Consider the following 22230-nt stretch of genomic DNA (forward strand, 5'->3'; position numbering starts at 1 on the left):
CTTCGGGGGCTGGTAGTTTTGCTTCGAGGAAAACAATAGTTGATTAAGTTGGTGAAGCCATGTTGCCCATATCACGACAGTCACTTCAATACTCAGGTCCAGGGTGTTTCGGCAGTGTACAGTGCGACCCACTTGAAACAGCTGCCGCCATTAACACCAACCTAAGAGCACTAGATCCAAGCTAGACCCTGAAACTGATAATACTGCCAACATCAGCTGTGATACCTTGTTCTTGCTGGAAGATACCCAAAGTGACTTGAAGAAATTTTATATCCTTCCGGGTTTTATTGTGAGCAACTTGCTCACGATCACCAACCAGGTAATCCCAAAACTGAATTGAAGATTCAGGCGGGGTTCCTCCATTCATCCCGCGAAGTGGGGCAACAGTGCAAGGCCACTGCCGTAACAGGCAGACGGGACAGGTGACAGCGTAGGCCCACAGCCCACAAGGCAGGCAGCGATAAGCCCCGCCACTTATCGGAGCTAAGGTACTCGCAATGCCTGCATTCACCTTCCGGGCTTCCCAACACCATTTTACCTTTCATCTGTGTTGCCTTTTAACTTTTATCTTTCAGCCGTTTTCTCGAACAAAAAGGGTAGGCCTCTCTCACAGGCTTGCTCTTCCTTCCTTCATCAACTCTCACAAACTCTTTCGAGTCTGCATTTGGCCTACTGACATCCATTCACAGGAGTGGGTCCATGAGACAGTGTGCACCGCACACCAAGAGCATCACCAAACGCTATCATCTTCATCCAAGAGCTCGTAATTTGTCCTTATCAACAAGCCATCAAAATGGCGGTACCCGAGTACCGTGACGAAGGTGAGGCAATATCCAAGCAGCAGAACAAACATACTCCCCGAACCTTGATGGTGACTGACATTCATAGTTTCCATCACACTCTCGATAACCGACCCCCCGCCCAGCTTCTCATTTCCAACTCGTCGCATCTTTCTCAGCAAGAAGAATCCGACCATCGAAATCGGCCGAACTTCTAGAAGAAATGGAGCTTTTGAAGCTGCCAAGAGCAATGCTTGGTTCGATTCACCAGTCATGTCTCGAAAGCATGCACTCTTCACCCTTGACGCCGACAAACAGGTAAGGTTCATGGAGGCAAACTCTCCAGTAACTTTGTGTTAACTGTTTCCCTAGAAACTTTATGTCAAGGACACGGGTTCTCTCCATGGAACCTATAAAAACGACGTCCGCCTCGAGACGAATGTGAACCATGAAGTGATCAGTGGTGACAAGCTCAAGTTTGGTGCTCTCATTGAACGACCCCAGGACAAACACTACCCTTGCGCTATGCTAGTTCGTCAGACATACGGCTCCATCAAGTATGTCATCCTCCAATATCTCCTGTCCTTTTGCTGATTATCCTAGCCCCGAACTGCGCGGCAATAGCTTCCGCGTTCCTGAGGATAGCGACATCGAATCTCTGATCAGTGACGAAGACCAAGTGAACAATAGCTACGAGATGTTGCGCACCAACAAGTTTGTCCCTGGTAGAGTGACTGCTTCATCGTTTGGTCATGGTCCAATCGACTTGACAATGGATGATCAATATCCTCTTTCCAATGTTAGGAACGGAACTGAGGTTTTTGTCAACTGTCCTCATATTCAAGAGATACCTCTCCCCAAGCTGCCAGAACCTGTTTCTGTCTTGGGCCACGAGTTCTCTGACCTTGAGGAAGAGCATGAAGAAGCGGAAAACGACTTGTCACCAAACTCGATGGACACAGACGACTCTTATGGTGGCATTTCTGAAGATTGCCAGAGCGTCGACTATGCAATGTCATCCGTTGCAGAGGACTCTATTGTCGATGAAGAAGAAGACTTTGCAGAGCATGACGAGTTTGAAGAAGAGCAAGGTATGTTCATGGGATACAGTGCTTTGGACCATTTTGACCACTTTCCAGTCCACACTCAGGAACCTGCCCCGAAAGCCAACGGTCATATTGAAGAGGCTGCTGACATGGTATCTGTAATGAGTGAGAACCCCGAAAAGACCCCTGCGCAGCCCTTGGTCAACCCTTCGAGCACCCAGACCCCGGATGCTTCTCAAAAACTTGATAGTGCCAAACTCACCCAGTTGGACAAAAGCCACTATACATGGAAATCAGACCTTGCTCCAATGATGTCGATCAATGGCACGTCGTCCTTGAAGCTTCCCCCAATTTCAGAAGCAGTCTTCGACAAATATAACCACGAGACGATCACACACTCTACCGCTGAGGTTGTCGGCAGAAAGCATGGGAAGTACGAGTTCTTTGCTGCTAGAGAAGCCAACGCTCTAGCTGCCCTCGCAAAACCCCGAGCTCGACTCATAAGCCCCGTCCATCAGGCACAAGTTCAGGAACACTATCTCTTGCGGGCAGGGATGGAAAACAAAGTCCTCGGGCACCCAGAAGATCAACTCCAGTCGCCCGCAGATGAAACCCAACCTCGCGCTTCCGATTTGATATCTTCTGGTCTGAAATATCTGGCAACGCCCCCTGAGCACATCGATACCACCGTACCATCTGTGGAGCAAGGGTTGGACGACTCATCCGCCTGGGCTTTCCAAGAGAGCAAGAAGTCATCTGGTATCGAAGTCACAACCGAGACAACTGAGAAGGTAGTGGCCCAAGAGAATGATACCGATGTTGTCGAAGACGGTGATGCCCAGCCCGCTGAAGCCTTGGAGGCTGCTGAACTGGCCAAACCAGTCGAAGCCGTGGAGCCAGCGAAACCGGTCGGAGCCGTGGCAGCTGAACCTGTGAAGACTCCAGTGCCAGAATCCACTGCAACCAAGAGAAAGGCCGACGAAATTTCTCAGCTTACCGCTGAAGAAGAACAAATGTCTGACGACCGGCAATCTCGTCCACAGGTGCACTGCCGAGAGGTGCAACCAAGTGCAAGGCCTCGCCACATTGCAGCCTTGGGAAACCCACCAAGCAAACGTCTTCGTCGTATGGCAGAAGCAGTTGGGTATGTCGCCCTTGGAGGAGCTGCTGTCATGTCGGTGCTTATTGCTACGGCGCCTGCCCTGTAATTTACAGACAGTACACGCCAGTGACTTATGGAACTTTATTGGAGTTTGAGATCCGGAATCAAGGACAGGGAGTCGGTTGTTTACTTTAGTCTATCTTTTGCTTTTCCACTTGCTGGTTTGAGGAACCAAAGGCATGTCAGGGGGTATTTTAGTCGTATTCATATGAATCTACAAGTTTCCTTCCACAACTAGCAAGCAGACCGTCTCGTGTGAAGTACGATAAATGTCATCCATCAGAAATGTATTAAACTTGATCCCTTGTCGGGTTACCGCTTCTCTGCACCAAACGCCAGACCAAATTGCCCAAGTAAGCTTTCCAGGATTCCGCCCATCATTGACAAATTCTCATTACTGTACGCTTCCATTCATCAAGCTTTCAAGTTCCCAAGGACTCAACGTACTTCTACGTCGCGATACACTCTTGCTCATTCGGCGTTCACGGCGTCGTTTTTCAGGCTTCAGCTGATCATCAGCCGGTACTGGGTCCCTCTTTACAGGGTCGACGTTCTCAAAATCATTTCTCTTTTCGGTTTCGTTTGTCGATTCGGTAGCCTTGTCAGGCTGAGATGAAGTCATGGTTGGTTTCTTGACTCCACGAGTTCCACGGGCAGCTCGAAGCTTGGCGCGAACACGAGCAGCATCAGCCTCGCGCTCTGAAGCGGCCAGTTTGGCGGCAATAGTCGCCATAGTGAGAGGACTTTGCTGAGGAGCGGGATCGATGTTTCGCGGGAGGGGGAGACGGGATGCTGTTCTACGAGGGGAGCGGTTTGGTGATGTTTGAGTCTCGCTTTGGTCGTCGCTGCTGCGGTGAGAGCTTTGGTGCCGGGGAGTAGACATCTTCATCTCGTTAAGCTGAGGAGCAGTTTCCGGTGACTTGACGAGGAGGACTTCGTCGAGTGAAGAAGAAGATGACACGCGGTCGCGAGGTTCTTGATCAAATCTGAGAGGAATAGAGCCTCCTTCTGCAGCAAGGTCCCATGTGTTTTCCTCCACAATAGTGCTGAAGTCTCCCTTGCCATGTTTGCGTGGTTGAGAGCCTCGGTTTCCGGCTGATGCAGAATCTTTCAAGGGGCTGAGCTGGGGAGGCTCTGGTAGTGGCGATGAGTTTGGGTCTGGGTGGTAGAGGGGAGCTGCTGTGGACTGTTGAAGGATTTGCACATTAGGCTCCTCAACGTCATAGTCGTCGATTGGTATGTTTTCGTCGTAATCGGATTCGATGTCACTTTCTCGGTCAACTTCATCTTCAGGCTCTAACTCTAGGACGAGTTGTACACGAGGGGAGCAGCGTGAAGGGCATGGCGAGTCGATAACATCCATCTCATCTTCGGGCTCCTCAGCAACCGCAGAAAGTCTGAGAGCAGATGCGTGCCTTGTCTCCTCTACATCTCGTACCCTTACCGGACTAAGACGCAGTCCCATCTGAAGCTCTTCGTCGCAAATTGGCCGTCCATTAGCAGCCATGCGCTTCCGCCAGCCATCGATCAGGTGAACTGCCTCAGTCCAGCGACTTTCCATCTTGACCCAACCATCCTTGAGACGGCTGATTTCCTCTTCTCGAACCATGACCTCTTCGATTGGCACGAACGAGGGGTTTGTTAGGATAGTTCGCATGTGTTCCAGCACAGAGTCCAGCTCCGAAGCCATATCCTGCCACCCTTGCTGCTGAATAACAAGGTTATCCTGGTTCTCGTTGTTCCACCCACTCATGTCCCGCAGTTGCTGCATGGTCTTGCGCATTACGGAAAGAATAGCTTCGTTTTCTTCACTCAGATTCTGAGCCAGGTTGGCCAAGAATGCATTGGTTTCGTTGCGCAGATCATAATCATCTGCTGCTGTGGTGCCTCCGCGACCTGTCGACTTTTCCTCGCCAACATCGCCTGTGACGAGAATTGAGGTTATGCCGGGGTTTGCTCGGGATCCTCGCGCACGCCCAGCTTCAGCGAGCTGTTTCTTCAAGGTATCGATTTGGCGGTCTCGTCTACGGACGTCTGTTGCGCATGCAGCTCGTGCCTGGGCGACCAGTCCCTTTGTGCGGGCGACTTCTTCCTTTAAACCACGTATGGCGGCGTCTGCCGACTTCATTTGTGTTTTGAGAGCAGCCTCTGAAGCTTCTGCGATGTCCAGCTTCCTCTTGGCCTCGGTGTGTTTCTCTGTGAGTCGCGCAATGTCGTTGGTATGTTTGAGGTTATCGGCGCGTAGGGTGCGCATGGTGGTTGAGAGGGATTCGCGATGTTCTGCATCACGCTGTGACTGTTAGTTGTATCAAGACACATGAGAGCTAACGTACATCTCTTCGGAGTATCAGATCGTTGAGGACGCTCACGATTCGTCCCATGGTAGTCCCAGCTTCATCGCCATTGAAGGCAGCGCCGGCGAAATCAATACTCTGACCATCGCGAAGCAAACCTCTAGATAGAAGCTGATTGTTGATATACAGCGATGCTGTACGAAGATTATCGGTATCGATCATTGTGATAGGTGAGCGAGTCCAAAGTTGATACACATATCCTCGAATCTTGAAGAGATTGACTTTTTCTCATCAATTTCCTGCGCAAAGGTACTAGTACTATCTCTCCTGTATAAGTGTACAAGCTTGTGGTCCCTTTAATTGTTTTGGTGGGGAGAGCTGGTTGCTATGTGGGGGAGCAAAGTAAACAATGCGTCCGCCAATGAGATCCCTGTAAAAGTGAGGCGGGCCTGAACGAGAGACCTGCCGGGGTCATCCTTTTGACAAGACAGCGCTCGACAGGTGGCAATGCAGATGATCAAGCTTTTTCTGTCTTTGGGCCAAAAATGAGGGTTTTGGTGTTTGCTGGTGAGGGTCGTTGTCTGGGTCGACAGTCCCACCTGTTAAACTAGAAAGCCTCGATGAGGATGCTGATGGGTCGAAATTGGGCATGTTTACAGCTATACAGCCTGATCAAGGTATGGATGAGGGGAAAGATGTGGTCAGAAAACGGCCAAATGTCATATGAATGGTGTTGTGCATTGTTTCCAGGGACAACTTGACATTGAAACAGACATAGCTGCTGGCACATGTACCGTCAACTCGAAGTCTCAGTCTGAAACTTGTTCAAGCTCTGAAGCCGCACTGATTCTATTTTCTATCTCCTCCTTCCGACAAGGTCCTCCCCGCCTTAATAGCTTCTTGGCTGAGGCGAGACAGAATTAAAACGTGGTGGAAACCAAAGGCCCGAATGTTGCCTCGTGGCGGATTTTACATCTCCTCTTGGACCCTTATCAGACTTAAGGGTGTTGATCCGAGCGGCGATGACAGGATTGTTGAGTCGTAATGGTCAGAATACGAAAAGCCATAATGACTCGGGTATATGTTGCGCGCCAACATGGATATCTTTGAAACAGTATCCTTGTGTAGACCGAGTTTGACATGCTCTAGAAACAGCTGAACTTGTCAGTGAGGTTCACGAATAGAGTCTGACAAAATATGGAACAATGTCTTTGTCTCAGACAAATTTGAGAAGATTGTAACGCGGCTGTTTTCGGCACCCAAGATGGGAGACCAAAGGCCTCGCTACCCCATCATGTTCGATGGCCCCGCGACGTCATCATAAAGACAAACAAAAAACACCATCATGACTTACGAATCGTAGCTAACCAAATATCTCATGTCTCTGGTCGGAATTTCCCCCTCTTCTCCCGCATCGCTTCCACCTTTCTCTTGTCCTCCTGGAATCTCTTCATCAAGGCCATTTGCTCCGCCTTGCGTCGTTCTCTCATCTGGAAGCGGTAGAAGTCCTTGGTTTCGGACTTCTTCTTGGTATCCCTCTCGATCATCCTGCGCTTGGCTTCCTCGGCCTCGTTTCGGCTGGCGGGAGCTGCCCGTCCACCGCGGGTTACTGTAACGAAGCCATCCTCATCTGGCTCATTGCGCAGCCGCTTAGCTAGCTCAATAGCTTCCTTCTCCTTGCGGTTGAATGCCGTGAAGAAGGCGTGAACAGCCTTTTGGGTGGCTGGCTTGTCGACGCGTGAGAGTTGCAGATGCGATGCGATCCACGATGAGCCGAGCGAGGGGACGTCGTCGGAGAGATCTCTACCCCATGTGGGATACTTTTTACTCTTTTGTAGCTTTGCGATAGCCTTGAGGACTAGTTGCACACTCTTCTCGTCTGCGAGAAGCACAATTGCGGTGCTGCTGCTGCGCTGCACGCGCCGCGACCAGATCTGCGGTAATTGCGCAGCTTCCTCTTCTCGCTCCCGCTCTTCCACCTCAACGTCGCCGCGTTTTCTCTTTTTCGCAAAGCCTGCCACTTTCGTGGCTTGCGCAGGATCAATAGGCAGCAGCGTCCGTGATTCGTCTTCGAATGTAATCCCCTCAAAGCGCCCAGCGCCTACAAGTTGTGTAAAGACAGCGCGAAAGTGAGGCTCTGTGCTGTCGGTGGGAATGTTCTTGAGGAATAGACTTCGTGAGTCGTTGGTGGTAGGTATCTTGGGTGCATTTTTCCGTATGCGAACTTCGTGAATGGCGGTCTCTGGGTATGAAGGTGTGGCAGGGATTTTTATTGGGAGAATGGAGAACAGGTCTCCGGTTTCTTCGACGGGAGACATATTGATCAATGTGGTTGATGAGCAACTGGAAGACTATTAACGAGTCCAGATTGAAGCAAACAAGAAAAAAAGTTTGGCCCCATATCAGATAAGGACAGTGTTATCTTTGAAACAATTCGCACAGTCCACTTACACGAAGGACAGGGATCTGTATCTCGAAGGTACACTCCGAGAAAACCTCAACTTGACAAAGGATGCCAGACGTAAACTCATCAGAGGGTCTCTCATCTTCTGATTACTTATCTAAGACTCTTTGTAGTTAAGGATAGAGGTCCCAAGTTTTGTTGCCTTCTCTAAAGCTGTCAATGATTTATTGAAAATTCTCATAAGCTTAGAATATATCATCGTAACTCTGGGGATCAACAGTCGTTACTTTTGCTTACCAATTTTAATTGTCTTTTCCACTGGGATCCTCTATATAACCATTTGCTGCCTTTTCTGTCCCTCATATGGCTCTGAGTATACATCTGACTAAGTCGGTGATGTCTCTGGTTGAAAGTTGCGACCACTCAAGGATTAACCTCAAGTTTGTTTTCAACCACAGTTCGGCAGAGCTAGGCACACTCGCCGAAACTCTCTGAGTATTATCTTCAAGCTCGGGAATCGATCGCGTCAATTCCCGACGATATTGATCGAAGCGAAGGGACATTCCTTGATACCCATCTTCACGAGACTTGGTAATACTCTGGCCAGTGTAGCACGCGACCAAGTTATTGCCTATAGCCTCTCGAATTCATGACTGGTAATGAACCCCACGTTTTGCATGGCATACGAAAACGTATACACCAGGCTTGTTGCAACTGTCAGCTAAGTCATCGAACCTGGGCCCTAGAAGACTTAACAGGTGCACCATGTCTAGACTATCGGCAGATAGAATTTGACGTGCCGCTGGAAACACGTGAAAACCATATCGGTAAGCCTCCCGGCTTCAGCGTTTCGAAGCTAGCTCCAAGAGTAGAACGTGAAAGAGCAATTGTCGTCGAACTGCCACTCCAGAGAGGAAGACAAATGCACACCCCCGGCGCGATGTTTGCCCAGACAAATTCAGCAAGATTCTGCTGTTGCTAGGAAAGAGGATCTACTTTGCAGCAACATCACAAGTTATTTATTGGGTTCTTTTCGCGGACCTAAAATGAAGAGTAAGTCTAAGTTTATAAATATACAGTCCTAAACTTTAGAAGTGCATAGAAAAGGTTGAGATATCTTTAGGATAACATGGACAATATTAATATGACTTTAGACTAGCTTAAGGTAGTCAAGACTGCCAAGTTTCTCACCTGTGTTTAAGCTAATATCATGTTGGTTAGGTTTGCCTATACCTATGTTTGTAGTTATTTGCTGTTTGCCTTGCTACCTAATATGCATATAGTCTATCTAGGCAGCAAGGACAAACTGATATTACCTATAGAGGCAATTATCTCAGGGACTAGTATAAATAGTCCTCTTTCTCCTAGGCTAGACTCAATTCTATTATGCCTTTCCTTTTTGTCTATATATCATGATGTAATGTGTGAAAGTTTGAGCTGAGTACCAGTATATATCGACAAAGGCAACTGCCAACCTCCACTACCTTACTTACCTTACTAAGGCGATATTAACTGCATGTGCCCTCCACTGTCAGGATGAATCGGCATGGCCCACTTGGATTCTGTTACGTGGTCCCTATTGGCCAGTAAACCTTTGATGCAGGTACGGCTGTTGAGTCGGAGTGCCATCTGGGTTCCCAACGACGCATGATACATATTCTGGCACGAAAACACACCGGTCCAACCGGCCATGGGCGAAATAGAACACATTCGATACGTGTGAGCTTGGTCTTTCCTATGGAATCATAACGAATGCAACCCAAGAGCCCAGGTTTAATGCCGAGTGGCATATGTCCCAGTGCCCAGCGACTAACAATTGACATGCATGTTCTTTCCTGGACTCGGTCCTGGGTGATCGAGATATCAAGAATGGCGGTTGCTCAGACACATTCATCCCCAAATACGGGCTCACTTCGCAACCACTATCGTGAGGTGCATGAACAGAAATTGGAGATTCGCCAGGCTGGCCCAAACAAGCGGCATCTTCAAAACGACCTTATCCGTAAGTCGGAAATGATTCAGATTGATTCGAAGCTATCTGCTGAATTTTCCTAGGGTGGTATTACCTGTTTGCTGGTAGAATCAGCCACAACTGGTCTCCCAGAAAGGCAAAGCACCGTGGCTTTTCTCCCGAGCTCGAAGCCAGACCAAGCATTCAATCGCTCCTACCAACGGGTCCGCCTACGCCCCTTTACGGCCCTGGAGCTCGTGTCCGGGCAACTTCTTCCCGTCGCCCTCGACGTGACCAGGAAGCAGAGAACTAAGAAGTAAGCTGGATTCAGTTTGGAGTCAAAGCGGGATGGCATTCTAATTAATCCCAGTACGACTCTGCAACAGATTTCGAGGGATTCCCAGACGACAACGCCGGCCACGAGTCCGCCGCTGCCGCTGCCGCCAAGTATGCAGCGCCTCTTAGTACAGAGGATAGGGGCGAAGTACTTTAGAATTATCTCCTACACGATTTGACAATAGACTGATAGAATGTAGACTTTGCCATCAGCACTACGTGCTGCTCGTCGTGGCAAGCAGAAAGCCACCGTAAGTTGGAAATTACTTTCTAACTGTTTTATCATGACTGACCAGTCAATTCTGATAGAGAACCCCGACTAAAACATCTCGGGGCCATGATCGTGGAGATCGTGGTCGGAGTGGTAGCGGTAGCCTTAGCTACCTGCAGACTCCCGAATCGAATGAGTCGAACGCGGGACCCTCGGTATACTTATATGCAATTGTTTCCAATTCGATTATTTACTACTTTTGGCCAGAGACTTCGTGATGCGCAAAGCCGCATCAGTAAGCACTTGAAGAAAAGTATTTCTTTGACTTGGTAGTGCTGCCCCTGAGTAACGCTCCTCCCTCAACACGCTCTTTCTATATGGTGACGCTACTGTGGGCGACGCCCCTTCCACATAAGTGCTCTTTCCTGGATTCAGGCCCGGGTCATCAAGACACCAAGAATGGGTTGTCTGTCTTGATTTTTGTCTTCTACAAAGATCAAACGACGACCATTTCACAATTCTTCTAAAAGGCCTTCTTTCAAAACATATAACTGCCTTTAATAATACCAAGATGGCCCCTAACAAGAACAACAACAAGAACGACCAGCCCGAAGTCCTCGGTGCTGTGTCTAAGGGAAGCATACGCTTCAACTCTCGGGCAGCTAGCCTGCCCGAGAAACGGGGTCAATCCCCAGTGACTGACCAAAACTCAGTCACAAAGAAGTCCAAGGTAAGCAGGAGAAACTTGATGCACCCGGACCATATTGACCATCTCCAGGTGTACATCGAGTAGCACCACTCCCCGGCACTTCAACCGCACCCCAACGTTGTCATGAAAACATCGACACAATGTCATTTCCCTTTCCTCTATACTTCAGAGCGCGTCAACACAGTAGAGGAAGGACTTAACAAACGACTCAACAAGCTCGAGAGCGTCGCCATCAACACTAAGGTAACGCCCATAGCAAGAACGCTCGCGAGGTGTTTGAAAAAGACACCGTCGTCCTTCACCCTCGCGGTCTGGCACACCATGTCATCCTCTTCGAGACCCAGTCTCTGAACCAAGCCACCCTGGCCCAGATCCTTGCCGAGGGTCAAGCTACCAACGCTCACATGGATGCAATGGAAACTCGCATGGCGCCGAAGGCGACCACGAGACCAACAAGGTAAGTTTTCTTATTACTATATATTATATAATATATAATATAAAGCACCCCCTACATATCTTATAAGTTCTTTTACTAATTTTTATTTTAGCGCCAGAAAAAGGTGCCAATGGCCGAGCGCCATTGTTATTACTGTCAGCGCAAGGGGCACTATGCCTCTGCTTGTCCTAAGAGAGAGGAAGATGAGAACAAGCTCCGTAGCCAGGGGGCAAAATTTGCCCAGGAGCTCCAAGATCCTGTAAGTATTACCTGTTATTACTATTGCTTATTATTTTATTAATATTATCTTAGCGGTTTTCTGCCTCAGAGCAGCGCCTTTCGGCTGCTGAGAAGAAGGCAGACGCTGTGGCTGCTGCGGCAGATACTGAGAAGAAGAAGGCTGAGAAGAAGGTTGAGATGATGTGGTCTTTTATGACCAAGGCGAGCGAGGGCGAGGAGAAGAAGACAAATGAGGGTGAGGGTGAAACTCAATGTGGCTCATGGGGTCATTAAAATATCGGATCTGCATACAAGGTATCAAAATAAACTCAACAAAAGGTATCCTAAACTTATGCTAAATTTAGGCTCAACTTATACTAAGTTACCTAAGTCCTTTTGTCATTTGATCGAGGTTCCAGGTCCTCTTTCCTCCCCTAGCTAAGTTAAATAGATCGGAATCGAGACCTAGAGCATATAGAGAACGTTTTTAATTGCATAGTTTCAACAATTGGCTATATTTACTGCCCGCCTTCGATTGCTCTTGGTAGTGAACGTTTTCACGACAGCAGTGATCTTGCCCCGAGATAGTCACATGGCTGATCGGGTAATATTGATAGAAACTTTTATTTTGTCAGTAACAGGCTGGATTTCATCGTAGTATAGCTATGGGCTACCAATGGAAAGACTTGTGGCAGATATCCAGAAACAGCTCCATTCTCAGGGGCCGTTCATACACCAGCCTATGGCATTGAACAGAGCTCTGCCTTCATCAGGGCTTCAGATCCAGCGTCCGGGTCTCTCGGCAGTGCAGTTTGTGCGAGCATAACTCCTCAAACTACACACTGGGACTCCGGGCGTCACCACCGACACGGCAATGTGTTTGTAGACGTTGTCTTGATGAGTAACTTCTGTCATGAAGAAAATGGACAACGGTTGTGTAGGTAGTGACCAGTTCCAAAAGAAATTGGGTGGGCAAAGGTTTCGACTCGGACCATCAGCTGATAGGGGTTTCAAAAAGCCCGTCTAATTAGTGAGAAGGACTTTGGGTGCAGCTGAGGTAACGGCTATTGCGGTCTGGGCTTCTTGTTGCCGGCTGACATGGAGAAGCAGTTCGGTGCGGCCACTGGCCAAGCTCGAAGACGCAGTTATTGCTGTCAGAAATTCTCATTGCCAGTTTACATGAGGATTGTGTAAGCTCCCAAAATGTGACACAATACTGCGATAAAGCCTTCTGCGACAAAATATGCATTCCGTCGACAAAACCGCCCTCTTCAAAAAGCCATTCTGCACAGCAACGTTACAGAACAACTCTGCGCATTCTGACGAAATATACTTCAAAGAAAGAAAGCAAAAAAGAAATTACAAAATGATAGTTCTGCGCATCTCGGGCTTACGAGTCAAAGGTATTAGTTCCACCAAAACAAATTCGAGTATCGGCTTGTGCGCAATGTCACGGGCCTCAGTGCCTCAAGGCAAGACATTTACCTGGTGGCGGAACTGGTTAAGAACTACCTACTTCTAAATGGAACTTGTCCAATATTTCATTGGGCATGGCAATACAGAATCAGTATTTGGGCAGAAGAGTGGTGTTTATAATATAAACAGAAGTGGGAAAAAGAAAAAACTACTCAGTCTGCATCTCCTCTGCATTGTTCTCTGCCTCTGCCTCTGCCTCTGTCTCTGTCTCTGTCTCTGTCTCTGCCTCTGTCTCTGCCTCCTGCTCCTACTCCTGCTGTTGCTCTTGCTCTTGTGCCTCTTCTTCAGGCTGAGCCCTCTTCTGATCCTTCTTCTTGTCCCTCTTCTCCTTCTTCTCCATCCTCTCTTCGTCCTCCTTGGTGATCCTTGTCACCAATTGGACGATTCATACTTCATGCGAGCCCAGACTTGGCCGCCAGTCATGGGATATCGCTATGTATCACTAATCTCAATCGTCTTGATCTGAAAGGTTGCATGTTGGTGGAAGCTTGTGCTTCAACCAAAAAACCAGTCTTTGGTCAGATTACGCTTCCAAAGCGGCGTGTCCTGTCTCTTCCCGTATTAAACGCACTTCAAAAGTCAGAGCCAGAGTAGACAAACAAACAAGAAACGACAAACATAAACAAGACGCGAGTCATTGCCTGTGTCTCGGTTTCATTGAAGGGCGAATTATATAACATCCGATCACCTCACCACTGGTAGCTCAAACCAACAAACAAACCATTATCAACATTACCAACGAAACATTCATCACATTCATCAGACACAGTCTCGCATTTCGAATTCTACTGGTCATTAAATTCGTGTTAACTCATTATCATCGATTGTTCTCAAACTCCATTCAGAGCATTTTCCTGAAACATCCACCTCAAAAAGTTTTGAGAGGTACGACCATATATATTAGAAAGTCCGAACTTCCAATAGAGAGAAAGAATTTCCACATCTTCCTAGACCTTCTCTGTGTTGATTGATTCATTGTTAGAAGAGACTCGGTCATGAAAACGAAAGGTTCACCATTGCTTCGTACCAAATCACATTAAGTACTCCGGCGTGCACAAACCCACCATTGTAAAGATCTGCGACGAGCAATTGAGTAATTAGTCTCACTTCCCTTTCCATTGGTTTATTGGTTATCAACTGATACTTCTCGGCACTAGTATCCGTGAAATCAAGGATCGAAAAACAGCAGATGGCAACAGTTAACTTAAGTCAACAGAAGAAGCTAGCTTCTTCTTCTTCATCACAATTGATGGCTCGCTCTCAAGAATTCGATATCACTGGAGTAGGCACCACAGAAGTTAAGTATCACACACAGTAGGTATGGCACACATAAGCCATGCTAAATCGAGCTACTGCAATACTTATACCGCTGAGCCACCAGATGCACATGTTCCTGGGAAGCACCTTCCAGAATTATGGAGGGTTTGGGAATGGGCCGGTAACAAACCGGGGTAGTCACGTGGCGTATCTCCACGCGCTTAAAATAAGCTTAATTTGAACGACTTGTGACCATCCGACGTGTTTCGCATCAATCATATTGATATGAGGCAAACAAATATTTTACTGATTGTTGTCATTACTGTCCTTCTGGACAAGCTATCATGCTATCTATGTAATCAATAGTTTCCCAAACCTGCACGCCGTAGACCATGTCATCAGAAAGGAACAAACTCTAAAACTCGCTTTAAGCCATGGAAAATTGGAGGAGGACCTTGGTAACGCGGTAAGGATCGGCGTTGGAAGCAGGGCGGCGATCCTCGAAGTAACCGTAACCCTTGGCCGCAGTTTCGCGTGGTACACGGATGCTTGTGCCACGGTTGGCGACACCCCAGGAGAAGCTGTCGATCGATCCCGTCTCATGACGGCCGGTTAGGCGTAATTCGTTGTCCTCTCCGTACTCTGCGATACACTCGACGTGGTGAGGCTCAAGCTTCTTCAGTGCCTCCTCGATAACCTTCATACCTCCCTCCTCGCGCATGGCTTTGGTGGAAAAGTTTGAGTGCAGACCCTGTAGAGATATTAGCATTGTGAAGAGACAGAAAAGGCCGGGGTTACTTAAAGCTCCGTTCCAGTCTCCTTGGATAGGTTTGGGGTGCAGAGAAACCTTTGCACCGAATTCCTCGGCGACTCGATGCAAAAAGAATCGTGAGACCCAAAGTTGGTCACCCACTGAACAGTTTGGTTAGCAGTAGCACGATATTTTGTGGTGCCCGGGTTTAACCGATATGCCCCACATTGGAATAAACGTACTTTCAATGCCAGTGCAGGGACCGACCTGATATTCCCATTGAGCAGGCATGACCTCAGCGTTAGTTCCAGAGATCTTGATGCCGGCATCTGGAATCGTATTAGACATGGTCCATAAGGAATGACCAGATAACAGATACACTCTCGAAACTTTATAGTTTCATAGAGCACGGTTCAAGGATTTTACTCACACAAGCAGGCTTTATAATGGGCCTCGACGATATCGCGCTGGACGACCTTTCCAGTGCCCACACCACAGTAATACTCGCCTTGGCTGTGGGGTTGTTAGGCAATGCCAAAAAGAATTCAGGCGTCAACTTACGGAGCAGGGAAGCCGCCGGCGGGCCAGCCATAAGGTCGGTTGTCAGAGCCGAGAAGGGTGTACTCCTGTTCCAGGCCAAACCAAGGCTCATCGTCGGCGTAGGTATCCATAACCTTCACGCAATCATGACGGAAGTTGTATTTGTTGGGAGTTCCATCGGCATTCCAGCACTCGGCAAGAACAATAATGTTGGGAGAGCCACGGAAGGGATCGGGGTAGACTGCGCAGGGACGGAGGTAGACATCGGAGTTGTCACCAGGAGCCTGGTTGGTGGAAGAACCATCAAAGTTCCAGACAGGAAGATCCTCAGGCTTGTATTCCTTCTCGGGAAGTGTCTGCAATTTTGTAAGTTGGTGTTCAAGTTTTACGTCGCTCCTGTTCCCTTGCTCCTTCTTGCTGGTATCGAAAACGTGTGCCCAAGAGATCGGGCCATGCATCCCCGCATCGTGGAAAAACAAGCTTAATCGCAAGTATAAGGCTCATTCCACAAGGCAGGCGCGACATCGCTTCCCAAGCTTAAAACAACGCCTTGATTGAGGCCGAGAGGCCGGCCTCGCCGTTTCGGATCGGAAGAGCAATTGTGGGTCCGGGAAATAGAATCGGTAGATTGGACTTACGCGAGACTTGGAACGAGTGCCACCATCGGCGTCAACCCAGACGTACTCAGCCATGATCATACCCTTCTGATCAAGCTTGAGATACTTCTGGAGAGTTTCCGTCCTTGAGGTAATGGGAGTAGCCTGTAGGACATCGTATTAGTGGTTTGCGCCGATAAGGAGCGTTCGATGGCGAGCACGTACCATTGTGAGTGCGGTTCTAATGGAGTCAAGGGACTTCGAGAGATAAAGAGAATATAAAAAGGAGATACGAGCGTATCAAACAATCAAACAGATATTTGTAGGATGACCAAAAAATAATTCTTGAGAGGTCGGGGCGTCGCGGGTTTTATGTTTACGGATTCTAAAGAAAGGTTGATGCTCTCGCCCGCCAAAAGATAAGGATTCCCTGTGGCCGGATGCATGGGCGTGGCTGTTACCGGCTTTCAGAGTGGGGTTAAATGTATTCCGTCACAATCCTCGATTGGCGTTCGGCAGGGCCTCTTTATGGAGGGGGTGTAAACTTAAAGTTTAACAAGACACCACACACAGGGAAGATACTTGTTCTGAACAGAGATCATCTTTTTCTTCGTGATGAGTATACATACATATGCTGCTATAAACGAGACCCCGTCGTCCATGCCTACCACAACTGACTCCCGTATAATAATCCTTATGAGGAAATCTCGCCACGCAAGTCGAGAACAGCTCAAGAAGGAGCCAGTAGCTTCATTCAAGTGGAACGCATTTTCCATAATTGCACCACCGTCTCCAGCACGCAAGTGCTTCTCCGGTAGCCGGCTGAATGAGAACAGTGCCTCTTTCAGTGGGTAGTATCGCTGTCGTAACGAAACTTTCAGGGCACTGCCGTCTCATAGTGGTGCTGAAAACAGTATGACATAACGGGGCGGCTTCGGCGGAGACGGTGTATGTGCAAGGTACTCATACTTTTTTGACGCAGCCGCTCGGCGGGTATCCCAGCGGCATAAGGCGGTGCTTTTCATCAGCCTCCGTATCTAATCATCACCGGGCCGGCGAGTTTTGGTCGCTGATTGAGATGTTGATTCGGCTCAGTGCCGGCTCAACCTGTTCGTTGACAATTACTTATCTGAAAATAGGCGGATATAAACCGCTTTACTCCGCTTACGGAGCTTCGACTCCATTGAGGAAATACGACCCAGTATACCACAAATTGTCCCAAACTCTTATCGCAAAAATGGCCCATTAACACGTTAAAGTAGAGTTAATTGCGCGTGTGGTTGTGCGTATGTACGCATACCCGGATAAGGAATAGTGGGGTGAGATAAGGTGAAAACCATGTGTTTCCAGCATTGGCAATTCAGACCAATTGTGTATCCTGTATTCAAAAGCTTCATGCAGTCGTCACTGAGTAGCTCAGTATATCCGTAAACCATAGATAAGAAGGCATCCCGTCGTGCCTCCGTCTTCTTCCCCAGGAAATTGAACCCCCAAAGTTCCCTCCCACTCTCAAGTCGAGGCTATCTGATGGTGCCCGCGCCTTTCGTGGGCAAAGATTCTGGGGTTGGGTGGGACAGTTGCAATCCTTGTAACCAGGTACGTCTGGCCCACATTCGCACATGCTGCAGGACACAAGCTAGGGGAGGAAATAAAACACAAAACCTCGATCCTAAATGACAAAAAGACTTAGGTAATATAGTATAAGCTTAGGGCAACTTTTGATGAGTTTATTTTGGTACCCCACATCAAGGTTCGCTGTTTTCTTGCCCCCCGAGGACAAGCAACAAAGGTGCACACAGGCGTCAGAAACAGCCCCAGGGCCAGACTGCGCCCTGAGCCCTTCTGATGTGAGCCATGGATGCCCCGAAAATACTCCAGCCATGAGCCAGGCCCAGCTATTTTGAGAACCGCTTAGAGCCTGGTGCTTGTGACTCTCCAGGAAGCCCGACAGCCTCGGTGGTTCCGGTTTGTCCCTGATCTGTTACCAAATCGTTTCTTGAGCCCCAGGCGAGCCATACTCTTTTCAGTCAGAGGACCCTGTTTCTTTGTTTAAGTTGTCCAACCATGGGCCGCAACACCTCGGCCGGAGCGCAGTTCCTTCTACCACCGCTTCTTTTTTGGGGTTCAGTCTCAGCGCTGCCCGGCGACGAGTCGGTGTCTCTCCAAGCACGCCCAACCTTGTCACCAACGCCACCCCAAAAAAAGAATACCGTACCCAACGAACTAAAGCCACACACCCGAGCTGGACAGCAACTTGCATGCTCTTATCATTGAGTCGTGATTGGATCAGGGCATGCTCTGCATAATGAATGTTATCTCACGTTGGGTTTCGACCGACGGCTTCAAAGCCGTTTCAGATACCTTCGTTCCTGGTTGGCTATCTTCATCACTTACCGAACTGTAAATCGCTCATTGATTCCGATCTTCAGGTCCTCTTCCATTTCCCCAGACCGTACGAAATTGCAATGTCGGTTTCGGGACACTCCAGACTTTCAGGCACTTCTCCGGTCTGCCCTGTCCTGGATTGAGAGGGTATGGTCTCCGGCTTCGGGATACGCGATGAATCGAGTAGTTGTATTGCTGGGGTTTTGCCGTCAACTATTAGCGTCGGTCCGGTTGTGTCAGTCGATTTTGCCCACCTCTTCATCCATTTCTCCCTGGATAAATCATTGATCTAGAACTGGAGGACTCCATTCTGCCGGGTGTCAGGGTTCAATTATTCCCGAGCTGAATCCGACTGGCTGCAACGAACGGTTCTTGTCAGTGGGCGCACACGCACGAGACCATGAGAAAAGATAGAGCCCCTGACGATGCCAGGGGTAATGCATATTCCGACAACTTAGTTGAGATGCTCTCAAGTAAATGTATGGTAACGATAAGGCAGGCCAAGAGGAAGAATAACATCAAAGTGATTGGAGGGCGCGTCTGAAGATGTCCAGGAGAAGTTTTCTTCTCAGTCGAGGGCTCGTGTGAGGTTAACCAGAGTTATGCAGATCGTTCTTGCTCTGTGGGTGGAAGAATATTATCTCAGAGCAGGTGCAGGTGCTCGAAACTTTGGTTTGGCAACTATGCCCAGACCGCAATACCACAGTGACGCCTCCCTTTCCTAGGCTAGAGCCATCCTAACTTGATCTAAATCTTCTAAATGTTACTGCTTTTTTCAAAACTCATCATAAGTTTCTATTGCTTTAATAGCAGAATAACCACTCAAAGAGGCAATCTAGGCAACGCTCCTGCTCAATGTCCCATACTGCTGAGATGGAGATCTGCCGCCCCCCGCAATCCCCATTTGACTCATTGGAAAATTGACAGACCAATCAGACTCAAGCTTGAGACTATTACACATTTAAATGAGCAACAGGAACTGATCCGATTCAGGCTTACCCCAGGTTTCCGTCAATATCTTCCTATCTCTGGAAGAGAAAGAGCAATTAATCTCGATCACTAAAGGCCTCATGTCTATTGGATCGCCAGAAGGGGGATGTAAATCGTTTGGCTTTTCTCGCTCCCACCCTCCCGTCCTCCGAGATCTGGAGAATTGGGTGATGGAATCACGTCCAGATAACTCGTTGCGCGAATGAGATTGGGTCTAATTGTTGAGATACCGTGTCGGCTTCTGAAATCAAAAAACTGCCGATTTCGCATTGGACTCAAAGTTTACCCACCACGGAGTCAACTCCGGGTTTGGCGTTCCGAGATGCTGCGATTCACGCCGAGACCCGGCGGGGTGATTGACGGGGGGTGACGGACTTTCACCGGGGGTTGGCCGTGCCAAGCTGGGGGCACTCAGCATTTGCGTGCGTCTTGACGCAGTTCAACACCATCCAGTGGCGACGGGTAATGGTGGTTTAAATCTCGTGATGGATCAAAGGACGCCAGAAGGGAAAGGGAGTTGCTCTTTACATCACTTTATTCTCATTGGTCTTGGCAGGAAGGGGCCAAGGTCAAGAATTGCCCTTGACCCTCAAAATGACGTCGCTAACTTGTGTTTCTACACACCCATGACGCTCTGTATGGGCACGTCCCAGTACCAGCTCGCTACTGCCATGCCGCCAACGCTCATCGTAACTGCCATGAGGAAATTGACATCATTGTTGTCGAGAAGATCCCACCCGTTTTCGATAGCCCGTGATGGTCGCTGATCTCCAAAACTTGACTTGCGGTGCTTGTCTTTATGATTGTAGACACCAGCAGGAGCATCGTCATCGTCCAAAATAGCAGAACCACCAAGCTTCTCTTTTGCTTCGCTCTGCATGGCCTCGGTTTTGACATTCGAATGAGCAGCCGCGTCCGTGGCAGATTCGGCCACTAGGACACGGTTGCCGCCTTCTCCCTCGACAATTTTACCGGACCGTACGTCCCTGACTGACCGTTGGAATAGGCCACCCAAGAAACTATCCAAGACGCTGCCAAGAGCACCCCAGACTACCATGAATCCCATAAACTTGCGCCGCTCCAGCATCGTCCATGGGGCACCGCCTGCGGGCGTCTGAGATGACTCCTCACTGCAGGACGGTAGGAATATCATGGATGCGGTGACAATAATCATTGACCCCAGCAAACCTGCACCTAAACCCAGCAAGGTGACACCACCGTTTGTTCCGCGAGGCACCTTTCGGAGTGTTGGTGATGTGATCAGTCGAGGTTGTCCTGAAGACAGGATACCAAGTTCGGAGCTGAAAGTATCGGCCGCAACGGCCGCATAATTGGCAATGATACCAACGACCAGGAGGTCACCGCCCCATGAAAAGCATAGTGATCCCGTGGGATCCGGAGTATTAGGATCGGCGAATGCGGCTTCTCGTTTTCGTAGTTGATTCGCGTGGAGGACAGAGAGGACAGAGGCCATCAAACTGTTGGCGAGAACTTGACAGATCAGTCAATTGATTCATGGATGGCTTCAAGTGCTTACCTTGAACATGTGTTCTAGGCCCTTCCCCTCCAGATGTACCCTTTGAACGAAGCGTATAGTTGGCCTTGATGCCTTCTTTGATCTAAGGCGTCGTCAGACATCTCCCTTGCCATGTAGCGGGCGCAAATACTTACGTGTGTTACGCGTGTTCCGGCAAGGAAAAATACGCATAGGAGTGCAAATGGAAGATTCCATGGGTGGTAGGCGTGTGCGGCAGCTGTCAGAGTCGCAGCGAAGATGCCAGCGGGCGTTAAAGAATTCCTGCTCTTGGCGCGGTAGATGAGCGCGCAAGTTGCGGGGAGAGCATATAGCAATCTCATGACTGATGGACTTAAGCGCTTAGAATACCGAAGTTTCAGGGCGTAAAAGGTGAGCTGAGGTTTGTCGTTGTCGAACTTCTTGTGGTTAATTGAAAGAGCTAGTCAATCTGGCATCAAACTACCCTCGTCAGCTGACGTCAGCGATATAGGAAATACAACCACGTGTAATACCTTGAGCAAGAACGTCGCTCGACAATAATAAAATGTCCAGCTTTGGAATAGGAGAGGGGACGTCTTGTTTTATAGTCAAGAATTCCTAAACTGTGTCTAAGCAGTCTCTATCGACGTCTTAACTACTAGTCGATTCTGTGCAATGGCCTATCGTCCCATCATTGCTGGCTCCCTTCGAAAACAAAGATAGTGGGCTGAGGTTGCACTAAAGCTTTGAATCAGAAGTGAAAAATGAGGAAGAAGGCCTTATATATCACAAGGTGTACAGAAGAAAGCAGATCAAGTTCTAAACAGGCACTCGAGTAAAGTTTCGTGTTAAAAGAGCCTACCCTGAAACTCGTAGCTCTTATCCAAGTGAAAAGGGTAGGGCTAAAGCATGATGCTGGGATACTATCTATCTATCATACATTCTTGCTTCACAGTATGATTCGAGGTGGCTTTGGTTTTACCAGCCTCTTACAGTCAGTTGCTTGAGTTTATCCAACTCTTTTCGCAACGAAGGACTCGGGAGATCCCCACTTTTCCGGTCCGAGATTCCCGGAGTGATCGGATCCGAAGCCGAAAGGTCGATAAGATGACATCTTATACAGAGAAGACTGACCCTACGATTATCTCCGGTATTGACCAAATAGTTACTTGGAGTTTCTGGGCTATAATTCT

The 22230-nt window shown here is 48.6% G+C and overlaps 7 protein-coding genes across 12 annotated transcripts; 3 read left to right on the forward strand and 4 right to left on the reverse strand.

Annotated features, from left to right (window-relative positions):
* Positions 1–511: 511 nt before the first annotated feature.
* On the forward strand, positions 512–3291 carry FVEG_02955 (hypothetical protein). Of its 2 annotated transcripts, XM_018890504.1 has the most exons (6): positions 512–596; positions 690–821; positions 889–1097; positions 1152–1336; positions 1383–1870; positions 1919–3270. In XM_018890504.1, the coding sequence occupies exons 2-6, from the start codon at positions 794–796 to the stop codon at positions 3031–3033; spliced, it is 2025 nt and encodes a 674-aa protein (XP_018746828.1). In that variant the 5' UTR covers positions 512–596; positions 690–793; the 3' UTR covers positions 3034–3270. The 2 variants fall into 2 exon arrangements, with proteins under 2 accessions (XP_018746828.1, XP_018746827.1); XM_018890503.1 differs by having other exon boundaries at positions 512–821; positions 1919–3291.
* Positions 3292–3381: 90 nt separating this feature from the next.
* On the reverse strand, positions 3382–5503 carry FVEG_02954 (hypothetical protein; the record flags this gene model as incomplete). The annotated part of the gene is made up of 2 exons (XM_018890502.1): positions 3382–5277; positions 5321–5503. 2 exons carry the CDS (start codon positions 5501–5503, stop codon positions 3382–3384), a joined length of 2079 nt encoding a protein of 692 aa, XP_018746826.1.
* A 1154-nt stretch (positions 5504–6657) lies between these two features.
* Positions 6658–7599, reverse strand: FVEG_02953 (hypothetical protein; the record flags this gene model as incomplete). Its single annotated transcript, XM_018890501.1, has 1 exon — positions 6658–7599. The coding sequence occupies one exon, from the start codon at positions 7597–7599 to the stop codon at positions 6658–6660; it is 942 nt and encodes a 313-aa protein (XP_018746825.1).
* Positions 7600–9554: 1955 nt separating this feature from the next.
* FVEG_15158 (hypothetical protein) lies at positions 9555–10461 on the forward strand (the record flags this gene model as incomplete). Its single annotated transcript, XM_018904272.1, has 5 exons — positions 9555–9687; positions 9741–9895; positions 10007–10120; positions 10173–10223; positions 10282–10461. The coding sequence occupies 5 exons, from the start codon at positions 9555–9557 to the stop codon at positions 10459–10461; spliced, it is 633 nt and encodes a 210-aa protein (XP_018746824.1).
* Positions 10462–10754: 293 nt separating this feature from the next.
* Positions 10755–11841, forward strand: FVEG_02952 (hypothetical protein; the record flags this gene model as incomplete). The annotated part of the gene is made up of 5 exons (XM_018890500.1): positions 10755–10913; positions 10962–10972; positions 11178–11349; positions 11441–11587; positions 11641–11841. 5 exons carry the CDS (start codon positions 10755–10757, stop codon positions 11839–11841), a joined length of 690 nt encoding a protein of 229 aa, XP_018746823.1.
* A 2725-nt stretch (positions 11842–14566) lies between these two features.
* FVEG_02951 (glutamine synthetase) lies at positions 14567–16263 on the reverse strand (the record flags this gene model as incomplete). The annotated part of the gene is made up of 5 exons (XM_018890499.1): positions 14567–15192; positions 15274–15360; positions 15462–15544; positions 15593–15927; positions 16210–16263. The coding sequence occupies 5 exons, from the start codon at positions 16261–16263 to the stop codon at positions 14708–14710; spliced, it is 1044 nt and encodes a 347-aa protein (XP_018746822.1). The 3' UTR covers positions 14567–14707.
* A 1656-nt stretch (positions 16264–17919) lies between these two features.
* FVEG_02950 (hypothetical protein) lies at positions 17920–21769 on the reverse strand. Of its 5 annotated transcripts, XM_018890496.1 has the most exons (5): positions 21571–21769; positions 21214–21517; positions 21080–21161; positions 18807–21033; positions 17920–18747 (listed from the first exon to the last, which is right to left on the reverse strand). In XM_018890496.1, exons 2-4 carry the CDS (start codon positions 21397–21399, stop codon positions 20159–20161), a joined length of 1143 nt encoding a protein of 380 aa, XP_018746819.1. In that variant the 5' UTR covers positions 21400–21517; positions 21571–21769; the 3' UTR covers positions 17920–18747; positions 18807–20158. The 5 variants fall into 5 exon arrangements, with proteins under 5 accessions (XP_018746819.1, XP_018746818.1, XP_018746820.1 ...); XM_018890495.1 differs by having other exon boundaries at positions 17920–21033; XM_018890497.1 differs by having other exon boundaries at positions 17920–21161.
* Between the last annotated feature and the right edge of the window lie 461 nt (positions 21770–22230).

The sequence above is a fragment of the Fusarium verticillioides genome, chromosome 5 (genome assembly GCF_000149555.1).
Source record: "Fusarium verticillioides 7600 chromosome 5, whole genome shotgun sequence".
NCBI classification, from domain to species: domain Eukaryota; kingdom Fungi; phylum Ascomycota; class Sordariomycetes; order Hypocreales; family Nectriaceae; genus Fusarium; species Fusarium verticillioides.